Source organism: Lachancea lanzarotensis, scaffold LALA0S06, assembly GCF_000938715.1.
Source record: "Lachancea lanzarotensis genome assembly LALA0, scaffold LALA0S06, whole genome shotgun sequence".
Classification (NCBI taxonomy): Eukaryota; Fungi; Ascomycota; class Saccharomycetes; order Saccharomycetales; family Saccharomycetaceae; genus Lachancea; species Lachancea lanzarotensis.
In genome coordinates this window covers 705,237-717,364 of record NW_019212884.1, presented here as the reverse complement: position 1 = coordinate 717,364, position 12,128 = coordinate 705,237, and the positions used below count along the sequence as shown (strand labels likewise).

At 44.5% G+C, this 12,128-nt stretch overlaps 6 protein-coding genes across 6 annotated transcripts; 2 read left to right on the top strand and 4 right to left on the bottom strand.

Annotated features, from left to right (window-relative positions):
- Positions 1-82: 82 nt before the first annotated feature.
- Positions 83-2,707, top strand: VID30 (LALA0S06e07866g1_1; the record flags this gene model as incomplete). The annotated part of the gene is made up of 1 exon (XM_022772039.1): positions 83-2,707. The coding sequence occupies one exon, from the start codon at positions 83-85 to the stop codon at positions 2,705-2,707; it is 2,625 nt and encodes an 874-aa protein (XP_022629183.1).
- A 166-nt stretch (positions 2,708-2,873) lies between these two features.
- Positions 2,874-3,199, bottom strand: OST5 (LALA0S06e07844g1_1; the record flags this gene model as incomplete). The annotated part of the gene is made up of 2 exons (XM_022772038.1): positions 2,874-3,119; positions 3,176-3,199. The coding sequence occupies 2 exons, from the start codon at positions 3,197-3,199 to the stop codon at positions 2,874-2,876; spliced, it is 270 nt and encodes an 89-aa protein (XP_022629182.1).
- A 178-nt stretch (positions 3,200-3,377) lies between these two features.
- MTC3 (LALA0S06e07822g1_1) lies at positions 3,378-3,809 on the top strand (the record flags this gene model as incomplete). The annotated part of the gene is made up of 1 exon (XM_022772037.1): positions 3,378-3,809. The coding sequence occupies one exon, from the start codon at positions 3,378-3,380 to the stop codon at positions 3,807-3,809; it is 432 nt and encodes a 143-aa protein (XP_022629181.1).
- Positions 3,810-3,822: 13 nt separating this feature from the next.
- On the bottom strand, positions 3,823-4,368 carry MXR1 (LALA0S06e07800g1_1; the record flags this gene model as incomplete). Its single annotated transcript, XM_022772036.1, has 1 exon — positions 3,823-4,368. One exon carries the CDS (start codon positions 4,366-4,368, stop codon positions 3,823-3,825), a length of 546 nt encoding a protein of 181 aa, XP_022629180.1.
- A 349-nt stretch (positions 4,369-4,717) lies between these two features.
- On the bottom strand, positions 4,718-6,730 carry YEN1 (LALA0S06e07778g1_1; the record flags this gene model as incomplete). The annotated part of the gene is made up of 1 exon (XM_022772035.1): positions 4,718-6,730. One exon carries the CDS (start codon positions 6,728-6,730, stop codon positions 4,718-4,720), a length of 2,013 nt encoding a protein of 670 aa, XP_022629179.1.
- A 265-nt stretch (positions 6,731-6,995) lies between these two features.
- Positions 6,996-9,098, bottom strand: GLN3 (LALA0S06e07756g1_1; the record flags this gene model as incomplete). The annotated part of the gene is made up of 1 exon (XM_022772034.1): positions 6,996-9,098. One exon carries the CDS (start codon positions 9,096-9,098, stop codon positions 6,996-6,998), a length of 2,103 nt encoding a protein of 700 aa, XP_022629178.1.
- Positions 9,099-12,128: the final 3,030 nt, after the last annotated feature.

Sequence of the window (12,128 nt, the reverse complement as noted above, 5' to 3'; positions counted from 1 at the left end):
CAGTATTTTGAAGTCTCCCTTACCACACATTGGTCAGAATTAAGCCATCTATTCAGCTTCATCCTACGTTATACACACCGGCATGTTCTTTTGTATGGATGAGGTGGACAACGCATACGTCAGAGCACTTTTCCCCAGTTATTTGCTGGAACAGCCTATCGGACACCAGCTGTGGAAGATATACCACACGAACCGGAAGCTTTTTAGAAAACTGAAGAGTAAAGGGGAGAATCTGCCGAATTTAGGTGATCCTAAACTGCGAAGATTCACGAACGAGCTTAGCTATGAAACACGGAAAGAAATTTGGGAAAAATTGATGAGTCTAGGGGTTCTAGGAACAATTCCATATGATTCGGCCAGTGACGACTATTTGATTCAAGTTTACCAATACTTTTATCCCGAGATTGAAGGGGACCCCCAATTTGGTGCCAAACATGCCGTTGGGGCCAGTGACATGCAGGTTGATGTGGAAGTGAACGAACTCGCAGACCCGGCAATAGTCTCTCACCAAGAACCAAGAGTTGATGACGGCAATGGCGATGATGGTGATGAAGAAGAAGAAGAAGAAGAAGAAGATGGCGATTACAACGACGGTGATGAAGACGATGACGACGACGATGATGATTTTAATGACGCTGACGAAGATGTGGACGTGGACGTGGACGTGGATAATGAAGACGAAGAGACCGCCAACGACGACAATAATAGTACAGTGCGGACGACTGCGTCCCATGAAAATGGCCAACCCGGCGGGGATGATGGGAGCACAACTCACGATATCGAGTTTCTTCTCAACGAAGCTGACCCTGTCGCCCCTATAAGCTCGTCAAATCTTCCTATAGATCAACAGAAATCATCTGCATCCCACGATCATCATGAAATTGCTGCTGCCGTTGCTCCTGGATTGATTCCTTTTAAAAAAAATACCGTTTCGCAAGAAGTTTACAAGCATTTAGGTTATCCATTGCCACATGTCTGGGAAACCCCGACCAACAACAGCATCTTGGTATCATCCGACGGATGTGCTCAGCTCAAGTGTAATCCAGAATTCCAAGCCCTATCTGCACATGATCGGAGAACAAGCTCTATTGTAGGACCTGGTTTCTCTGAAAACTTGTCTGGCTTCAATGCCAGACAAGAATATGTCAGCACCGTTGCCAACAACGTAGCCCTTTCGAAGAGCTTGGCAATTTTTTACTTTGAAATTAGAATTCTGTCGACTCACCCTGCCAACTCACCTTCGACATGCAGAATCAAGGTAGGCTTCAAAGATAGCTCAAAATTACAAGCGAACTCCAAGTCTGCTTCAAGGACAGATCTGCAACTAAGCGATGCAAGTTCTATCAACAGGCAAGCCGCAAGCATAGTTCGAGCTACTTTGGACGTTAGTTCTTCAAGCAGCTCCAGTAATCGCGGAGACGCTTCGAATAAGGGATGCTTTCTTTACGGCGGACAAGATGGAAACATCACTGACGGTTCCCTCGCAAAATGCTATTCAAGCGGCTTCGGTCAGTCGGATGTGATAGGTTGTGGAGTGAACTATGTGGATGGAACGATGTTTTTCACGAAAAACGGTGTTCAGTTGGGAACAGCATTCACCGATATTCACGACATAGACATGCTCCCATTCATCTCTGTGACTGCTGGATCAGTGATAAGGACAAACTTTGGGCTCTATGAAGAATTTGTCTATGATATATTAGGGTATCAGCGCAGGATGAAGACTAGGGCTTTCCAACACATATATAAAAGCATCGACAGAAACCATGGACGCGATGACTTCTCCATTTACGACGATGACAAAGAGCTGCCAGATATCGATCTTGGTACAAGCATTTCCACTGGAGATAATTCGAAGCCTAAAGATGGGTTCTTACTGCAGAAAGACGAAAGGATTAGTGGTGATCAGCTTTTCCGGCCAGACGTGGAGAGTTTGAACAATTTGAGTGTTGATGATGATTCAATTCCTTGCACCATGAATACCATGATCAATGATTACTTGATACATGAAGGGCTAATAGACGTTGCCAAAGGCTTTTTGGTCGATCTTAGCAAGGACTGTATTCCCAATAACGAAGAAGAACGCGGAAGAATGGTCATTAAACACAACGAAAGGCAAATTGTCAAAGAAGAGAATAATTTGAGGATACGACAAGAAATTCGAAGGCTTATAGGCGAGGGCAAAATTGCCGAATGTGTTTCTTTCATTGAAACTCGCTATCCAGGGCTTCTGTCTAGTAGCATCGATGTTCTTTTTGAGTTGAAAGTTGCAGAGTACCTGCTTGCTTTCGTAAATTTCAAACAACATTCGATCAACGAGCTCCTTTCCATGGGTCAAGAGCTCGCCGCAAAATTCGTTTACAACCCGGATGTACCTGCAGGGTACAAAGAAGGATATCAAAATCATTTGAATGATATATCTTCACTTCTTGCCTATGACAATCCTTTGGAAGAGTGCAATGAGGATCTTGCAGTGTTGTTGACCCCCGCATATCTACAAGATCGTCTCTTCCAGCTGGTCAACTCGAGAATTTTAGTTTTTTTGAAAAAGAAGAGTGAGAGCTCTTTAGAGAACATGGTAAGCTACACCAGGGCAATGGTGAATGCACTAATTGAGTATGGAGAGGGAGGTTCTCTTGTTCATAACGATTCCGAGTTACGCGTTCACAAGTTGGTTAACATCGACGAAGACCTGCTCAAGCTTTGAGCCAAAAGACATGGCAGTTGCCCTAGGAATACCCAGTCAAGATATGAAATTAAGATATCCAAATAATACTGCATAATCATTGGTATATACAAAATCGACGTAAAGTGCCCCTATAGCAGCGTGTTATAGCGTATCTTCAGTAATAAATCCTCGATTTCCTATCCCATCAAGCATAGACACCGAAGGAATTCGTCAAGAAGACAACAGCGATTCCTAGAAACATACTCCCGACCAAGCTCACTGTTGTGTATTTCACGAATTGCACAGCCAGTGGCGTCCCACTGGCCTTCGCAGGCAGAGTTGCCGCGAATCCAATCAAAACAAGTGCCGCAACTAGGGCAATTGAAGCATATGTGGGTTGTGATTCAAGTGGTATTAGGCCTTCAAATTTCGGAGATTTCCGGTATAGTTTCTTTCCCACTTTTCGTTAGTATGTAAAACGAGAGTCAGCAATCCGTTAGTACTTACGTAGATCTCGTCGTATGTCTGCATGTTTGGTTTATTGGCTTCGTTCTACCTTAAAAGAAGCATTGGATGTGTAAAGAGTGGATGATTTGTTCAAATTAATCTATATACTACTACTGATCTTAGCATTTGAGAGGAACAAAGTATCGAACTCACCAGCAGGGCCTGATTACCTTCATCTGACCTATCCTAGTACGTTTTCAGGATGCTGACAAGAAGTATCGGTAGAGCTGCAGTCCGCCCAGCTATATGTATGAGCAGGTGTTTAAGTACTGCTGTTTATGAACCTCCAAAGTACGATGAGCTTGACACTAATACATGGCTAAAAATCGATAAAGAAACTAGAGAGGAGATAACGGAATATTTAGACTGGAAGATGGAGGCCAATTGGTCTCTTATGACGCCACGCGAACAACGAGCAGCTTACTTTGTTGCTTTCGGTGATTATGGTCCTAGAGCGAAACCCGGTTCTAAAGCGGCCCAGATGCAGATGTCTGGAGCTGAACTGATCCTTAGAGGCGTATTTAGTACTGTGCTTTTCACTGCAGTGGCCATAAGTGTTTTGAATTACGGAAAGGACCGCAGAGTTATGGAGAACTTAGATAAATTGAAAGAATCGGCGGACCATGTTTCTTAGACGCAGGGTTCTACTACAAATCTCTCACATAGTGTGTGGGACAACTGTAGCCCTGCGGATTGTGGTCCAGATACAGCTGGTGGTACTCTTCTGCGTCGTAAAAGTTCGTGCACATGGCGACCTCAGTGATGATTTTGTTGTGCCATTTGGGCTGCCAGCTTTGCTTGAGCGCACGGCACTCCTCCAGATCTTCTTCGGAATGCGTGTAAATCGTGCTGCGGTACTGGGTTCCCATATCTGGGCCCTGGGAGTTCAAAGTGGTTGGATCATGGATTCTGAAGAAAAAGTTCACCAATTCTGCTAGGGACACGACTTTTGGGTCAAACGAAATTTGCAATACTTCTGCAAACTGCGAATCGCCTTGGCAAACTTTCTTGTAAGAAACGGAGTCTGGCATATCCTTCTTGGATTCCAATCCGTTGGCATATCCAACTTTGCAATCGTGCAATTTGCTGCCAAAGTGCTTTCTGAAGATGTGTTCAGTGCCCCAGAAACATCCGGCTCCTAGCGTCAAAAGCTTTTCCGTCTGTGGATTGAATTTGATAGTCTTTGAGTACATAGTTGATGTTATTCCAGCTATAGACAAACCGAGTTGTTCAGCGATGGGTATTGGTGATGAGTAACCCATAGTCTTTGGCCGTTAACTATTTCATGCTATATACGGACGTTGAAATTCTACTGACATCGCAGTTAGCCACAACCACCACACGTGACCACCGTTGAAGGACTTGGCTCTATGCCTGTTGCGACGTCAATTGAGCTGGCTGGGGGCCGATGGCAGACGTGTTGACGATGCTGATCTTTGAGTGTGATTTGAGTTCTACATTCTATGGAAAATTTGGGAAAATTTGACCAACTTTAACGTGTTTCGAGCCGACAGTTTGAATGCTGCGTCATTCTGCATTTGTTCATCCATCGCTGTCGATCGTGAGATCTATATGTTGCGATAGAAAAGGTGCTTTTGTAGTCCATTTTCCCGCGACTGTTGAGATGTGCCTTTTCTTCAATGGCGATTCTTTTGGTCCTTCAATCTCGGAATTTATTTCGTAGTCGTGCTCCGTTAGTATCAGGTCCCGTTTTGGCGACGTAGGAGCACCGGTTGTTGCACACTCATGTTCTGATACTAGAATCAGCGAGCTTGTATTTGCAGCCCAGTCGTCATCGGATTCACCAAGCTCAGAGTCTTGGCCAACAAAAGGTTGCCGTTTTGTAGGAAGAAGCTCTATGCGCTGTGAAGTGGTCTCCAAAATTTCTGTCTTGGGTTCCGCTTTTTTTGGCGAAGTATGAGCTTTCAAGAAATCGTCCAGGTTGTTCTTCTGTGGACTATGTTTTCGACCGACGCGTTTTTTTGTCGGAGACCGTTTATCTCGTGTTTTGGCCCTCTCTGAACAGTAGTCCAAGACAAGTGGATGGTCTGCCGGAACAAGCCTCTTGGGAATAGAAGCCATGTATTTGAATGCTGCTCTTTCTAACTGTTTTTTGGAAGGGCTACTTTTTCGACTACCACCTGTGGTGAGTCTTTCAACAGCATTTCTATTCTCTAGGTCATCCAAAAGCGGCTCCTCGACCCCGGGCAAGAAACTGTTGTATCGGACTCGCAAGTACTTGATATGAAATGCTCCCTGACAGCATTGAGAAGTCCATTCATCAGTTATTTTCATTGTCCGCAAGGGCTCTGATTTCGACTTTAAAAGCTTCTTCAAGACAAAGGCGCTGTGGGTAGTATCGTGAAACCAGTTTCTCAAGTTTGAAATGCTCCTTAAATTGTACTCGCTAAAAAGTTCCATCAGTTGCCGGAAGTTTCGCTCCACGAGAGTCAAATTGCCGCTAATGTTGACAAAATCGCCCGTTAAACTAGTCATATCCACGGTGGACGACACAACAGGATGGAAATAATGCATGAGTGCGGCTTCAGAAGGCCACCCTTGAAAATTGTCAAACGCCGACGATTTAAAGTAGTTTCTGCCAAACAATGCGGTGCTGTTGGCTTGGCTGTGCTTAAACACACGGTCTTGAAATGATGTGTAGCGCTGCAGGCGCTCCTTGATGTCCAAGTGCGGATTTTTGAATATGGATGTGAACTCTGAGGAGAAATTAGGCTCCTGCAATAGCGCTAACGTAGCCGACTTCTTAGGACCCAGGCCTCGTACGCCCTGACTATAATCCGCGCCCAAAAGTGCGTAGAATAGAATGATTTGATCTCGATTCCAATTTTTCAATTTGGAAATGTCAAATATCGTGATGAAGGTTTCCTTATGGTCTTTCTTCTTCGTGTTACCAGCGTATGAAGCTGGTAGGTCCTCCCAAAACTTTGACAAGTTGCGTAGAACTTTGGTAGCCCCAAATATGAAGGCATCGGAATCATTGGTGATTATGAAGTCAACCAAATCTAATTTCTGGAGTCTTGCACATTCTGCCTCTCCCTCACCGCTTGCATCGATCCATGAAATATTCAAGGCTTTCAAAAACCGTTTAACAAGGTTTAGTCTGTCCGGGAAAAAAGTGTCGTCCAATTCGAATGGACAAGTTTCTAATGATACGCCGGTGTTATGCTCAGAACCCACATCCTCCAAGTCAGTACCAACTGCTTTTTTAAGTTTTGCTCTATTCTTGAACTCAGGTTTCGATGGTCCATCGAACACCAGAATAAAGGTCACATCGAGCGCTAGAAGAGCACTCAAACGTTTGAATAGAGAGATTATAGCCAGGGATTCTCCTCCTCTATAGGACTTGCTGGGTGAGTTACTGTTTTCATTATATTCTGTGTAAAATCCACATTCGAAGAGCCAGCCGAAAGCATCAATAGCGATTCGAGGCGATCTTCCTGTATCGGTCTTAAAATCAATGACCAGCTGTTTAAAGGGCACCCTAAGAACAGTTTCGTCTGTCTTTATATGTTCCCACAAAGCAGGAACACCCATGGCACATTCCTAGCAGGAGAAAGTAATTTTTCTCAGCTTAAAGAAGTAAACTTAATCTTGAACAAACTAGAGACCAGAACCGTTTTGTCATTATTATGATAATAATACTACTCTAATAGATAAATGCAGAATTACAATGAAATAGTGTGTCATTGAGACAGCCATGTCTGAACGACTTAAATTTCAAGCCTTGAAGATCAAATTGGGGTGATACCATCAACCGAGTGTTTTTATGAATGCGCCGTTTGTTAAAAAAGATCAGTTTTTAAAGTCCGAATTTTAGCCAGTCAAGATCGTCCAAAGCATTGTCTTTCTGCTTTGGAGTGTTGGAACTCTGATTGGTAGCAGGCAAACCAGAAGTACCATAGGACTCTGGTCGTAAAGATGTCGTCTTGCGAAGACTGGCTTCTGCATGCAATCCACGCTGTTGCTGTATGGAATCCATGTAACCGTTTCGCGGAGAAGCAGTGGCAGAAGATCGTTTGATGGAACTAGGCTGAGGAGTAGCGGAGTTTGAGAAGCCATTGGTTTGACTGTTTGTGGGAGTCTGGAACTGAGAAGGTGACTGTGGGTATTGAGGTACAAGGCTGGCCTGTTGCAGCTGCTGAGATAACAGAGAAGTCTGCGACTTCCGCGACGCAGGTCTTGATTGAGGTTCCTGCGAGGAAAACAGATCAAAAGGTGACCGGGGAGATCTCGCAACTTTGGGAGAAGACACAGTGCCGGGTGCTGCGTTCCAGGATTGCGAAGACGCAGATATGGTGGAGGAGGAACTTCCAACCGTTGGTTGAGCGTAAGCCGTTGCTTGCTGCTGATGCTGTTGCAAAGATGATGCAACCATGGATGACGAGCCTGGGCGGGAAGGCTTTCGCCGCACACTAATGCCAGAGCCGCCTCCTGATGTTTGCGGGATAGCCTGGCCATTGAGATTAGACACCGGGCTTTGGGCTGATGTCGGCCGAGGCGACATAGATACCCTAGGTGAAGAAGCTGCACTGTTTCCAGCGCTGTTGGGGAAAACGTTCATCAACTGGTACGGATTACGCTGAGAAGCACCAGGAGATGGTTTGGGTAAAATAGATACCATGGTCCGCGATGATGAGGAGCGATTACTGGAGTTTGATGCCGAACTGGAGCTGCTGGAACGTCTGGATTTTTTAGATACCCCGGCAGTATTTCCGCCTTGCATTCGGCTGTTGTGATTCATTAGAGTCTTGGAGCTCAAGGGCTGGTTAGAATTAATTGTTGCAGTGCTGATTGTGTTGAAAGAGAGCGATGGGTTGCCGTTCGAAGCTTGCGAAGGCTCATTCGACGAAGGTGTAGCATTCATAGAAAGGGACGGCTGTGCTGCTGCGCCTAACTTGGTTTTGTTCGAATCCTTTTGCCGAGATCCATTGCTAGTATTTTTAGTTTCTGAGGCTACAGGCTTTTTACTCCGTTTCTTGGTGTTTCGTTTTCGTATTACATCGCTTTTCAATGAAAGCGGACGCATGGTTCCATGCAATTTCTGGAAAAGACCGCACGCATTGCACATTGTGTTACCGTCTGTATCTCTACGCCACAGTGGTGTCTTAGTGGTCTTACAATTGAAACATTCGACTGGAGGTTTTCGGGGTAGCTCAGATCCCGCTTGTTGACGGTGCGATGCCAAGGATGTAGATGATAATGGTCTTGCCAAAGAACTCTTACGTATCGAGTTTGTAGTGTTGTGAGATGTGAGAGCAATGTTTCCGTCTTCGCCTAGGTTCTTGACCAACTGCGATGACGATCGCCGGGTCGGCAGTGTTGGCCTGAAAAACGACGTTGACTGGGGATCTTCTGAGCGATAAGACATTGAGGTTGCAAACACTTGTTGTGTATTTATATCGGATAGCACAGGATTGCCCAGAAGATGACTCCAGTTGTTATTTCCCTGCCCGTTCATGTGAGCAGCGAAGGCTGAAGAGCTCAGTCCCTCGGTTCCTATGCTCCCAGTTCCACCATGAGTATCCAGCTGTGCGTGAAATTCCGAGTTGTAGCTGTTTGGAGCACTGATCGTCGCAGAATCGCTCGTTTGGCTCGGTGTCATCATAAAGTCGTCCACGTTGAAATCCCATAGCTGCGCGATTTCACCATTCTGCTGGTCTTCCATGGACACAGGTTGCATGGATGGGGTGCTAAATAACGATCCGGTATCCACCGATTGGGACATCGGCGGTGGTTCCATCACTGTCCTCGATTCTGGCTCCGCATGTAGCTTTTCTATTCTATCATTTGAATGTCCAATATCTTCGCCAAAACTGATGTCAATTTCCTCGGGCAAAATTTCTAACATTGAGTCAAACCGAACCCCACCATTTGATTCGTTCTCATCAAGCATTTCGAACATGCTGGGGGTTCCCTCTGTCATTTCTTGTATCTTTTGCCCATCTCGTTATAAAAACTTTTCCTTTACAGTCAGGGTCTGAATATTTAGACAGGACTGAGATCTTGATGTCACTTGGAACGCATTTAGAATTTCCAGACTGCCGAAAGAACGCATCTTGGCATCTTGAGGGCCCTTAAGCTGTGGTGGTGGATAGAGATTGTCTTTTAAATCGAGTATATCTCAAAACAGGCCTTTTACCGGACTTTTTTTGATGTCAATTGGACAATTTTTGAGAGACGTGGAGAGCGAAGTGGTAATGGGGCGCAGAAACGAAAAGAATCCTGTGGAATACTGAATTTGACCGTCTGTTGTTTCTCTGTGGTACACGCCAAAATTTGTCGGACGATTTGTTGGAGCCGATTTCCGTTTCTGTCGGAAGACAAGGTCGTTTTTCATACTTTCCACACATAAACTGTCTGGAAGTATTCCCCTGTAGTTGAGGATGGCACGGAATGTGAGTTCTGATACGGTTGGGTGTACCTGCGGTGCTTGAATCGGATACATTTGACCTGCGAATTGCAGTTTTATGGCGAAAACAGCCAAAAGTTGGCAGCATGCAGGATGTTTGATGACTCTTCACCACTGAGAAGTTGCGGACGGACTTAATAATGGGATGAAAATTGGCCCACGTAACACTCAAGTGTCACATTAGATCTGTCAATCTTTGGTTTTCGAAAAGGCGTCACTTTTCGGACTTTATAGTTTCTCATTGTTTCTAGCACACACCGTTTTTGGTTGAAAAAAAAAGGGTTTCATGTCCTTTCTGATGCCCTGGGGAATGCCTGTTTACCCACTACGAGTCAGAAGCACTGGCAAAACCCGACAGGGTAGTTCAATTCAGGTCACCGGAATACTGCAATGCAAAAATACAAGCGCTACTAATATCCCATCGTATATACCCCAGTAGATCGCAAAAGACATTCAAAACCTGTTGCTTCTTCCCATCGTGGCCTCTTGCAAACGGTTTTTTCTTGCCAGCTATCTGCAGCGAAACGTCCAGGTGCCGCCCAAAACAAACCAAGTTATCTTGTCAACGACAACTTGATCTTCTACAAAGGTGAATATATACTGCAGAAAGCCCTCTGGATGTCTAAAACTAGGTTATCATGACTATATCAGGGAAGTGAGGGAACGGATGACCTGACTTTTCCCTAGATGTCTTGTTTCAACGTTTTTAGATCAAATATAGTAGCCTCGAAAATAAATGTTTATTACTGATGGATGGTGATTTTCTGTAAAAATGAAAAATTGCTGGACCAAATCGATTATATAGAATCGAATAAAGGGTTGTATTGACCACGTAGATGAGACTCGACAATTTGCGCTCAAAATGAGGCCATTCCTGTACAATTTGCGTGAGTGCCGTGGGCGTTTGAGTCTCTTTCAAGAGCCGTGTAACGAGAAGGACCAATTATGGTCACGTGATGAAAACCTCATTTCCGGAGGGACAATTGGACGGTCCGAGAAGCTCAGGGTATGTGCAGTGACCTTGGTGAATGGAACGGATTTTTAAAAGGTGGATTCTAATGGTCCTTATTGCATTCTCATAGTGATTGTGGTGCTTACGCTGTGGTAAGAAGATCGGTTATTCATAACACCCAAACACCATATTGAGAGAATCACTCCGTACGGAAAGTGCGATCTCAATACTTGGTGAGTGACACATCTACAAGTCGACAATTAACACTAGTTGATGGAACAGGATGCGTGGAATGATTTTATCAGTGGCAGTGCATTGATAACTTCGTTTGAGTATGAATGGGAATTTTGAATTGTCCTCCAAAGCATCAAGACGTAAATGTGCTTGCCGCATCTTATAGTGTCATCTTTAATCATTCATATTATACACATCACGTCGTCTGAACGGGTTAACATGATCCCATATCACTATGTGCGAAAATTGATTACATAAGCATAAATCCGTGGTAAATGAGCTCACGTGCCAAATAATATCGTGTTAAACGAAATAGAAAAATCCAATTTGCACCATATCACATCGCACGAGGGAGACACATCCTTAAAAAGGAAAATACGTAGTTAGTGATATAGTCCCTCAAAGGACTCATCACTATATACGGGTGTGACATCGCTTTCTGTTGTGCTCATCACAGAAAAGTGTACAAATATCTAGAAATGTATGAGATTCAGCATTGTTTATGGACGGTACCGATTCTCGTTGTCATGTTACGTGTCGAATGGCTCACGCAGGCCGCTACAACAACGGAGACTGTTCTTGTTTATACTTGTGTAGAAACTCTGTCTCTGGAGCGTCGTTGCACGATGAATATCTCATATCTTGGGTAATTAATTCTTTCCACCATTGTTAGATGTAAACTATGCTTTAATCGAGTTTAGAGTCGTCTCTCCGTGAGGTATAGATGAGCTTATGAGTTTATAGACTGGATGAAACATCCCTGAAGGGTGCCAAAACTTCCACGTTGCCCGGATGCCACTAGACCTGTTGATTCCTGTATAGATAATACCATAAATGCAACCTCAAGAGTTCAAGATTCTGGCGCTGTCATCGTGTCACGTGCCTCGATCGCTTTGGGCATGGATTTGACGCTACAAGGACACCACCACTTCGAGACAATACTCTATGTTCTATTAGAGGTACTGGACCTTACAAACTGTGATATGCTTCTAACCCCACGATTATAAGTCATCGTCACTCCACATGATAACGTTCAACCGGGCAATCAAGCCCTACGTCTATCAAATTTTGAATAAACAGCAAACATTTGTGAATAAGATGTGAGCAGCGGCTATACCACGACTGTCAAGACCCACACGGCGCTAATCTGTGGCAAAGTCTAACGGATGATTCCAGTGTATGCTAAACCAGACCAGGATCACGTGACAGTTTCGAGCATCCGCAACAGTATGAGAACGAAGCAAAACAACAAAGTGGAAATGCAACCCAATTCTAATTTCATACAAGTTGCTCCCCTGTCAGCTTCCATCTCAGACGTGATACCTTTTCCAAATGCT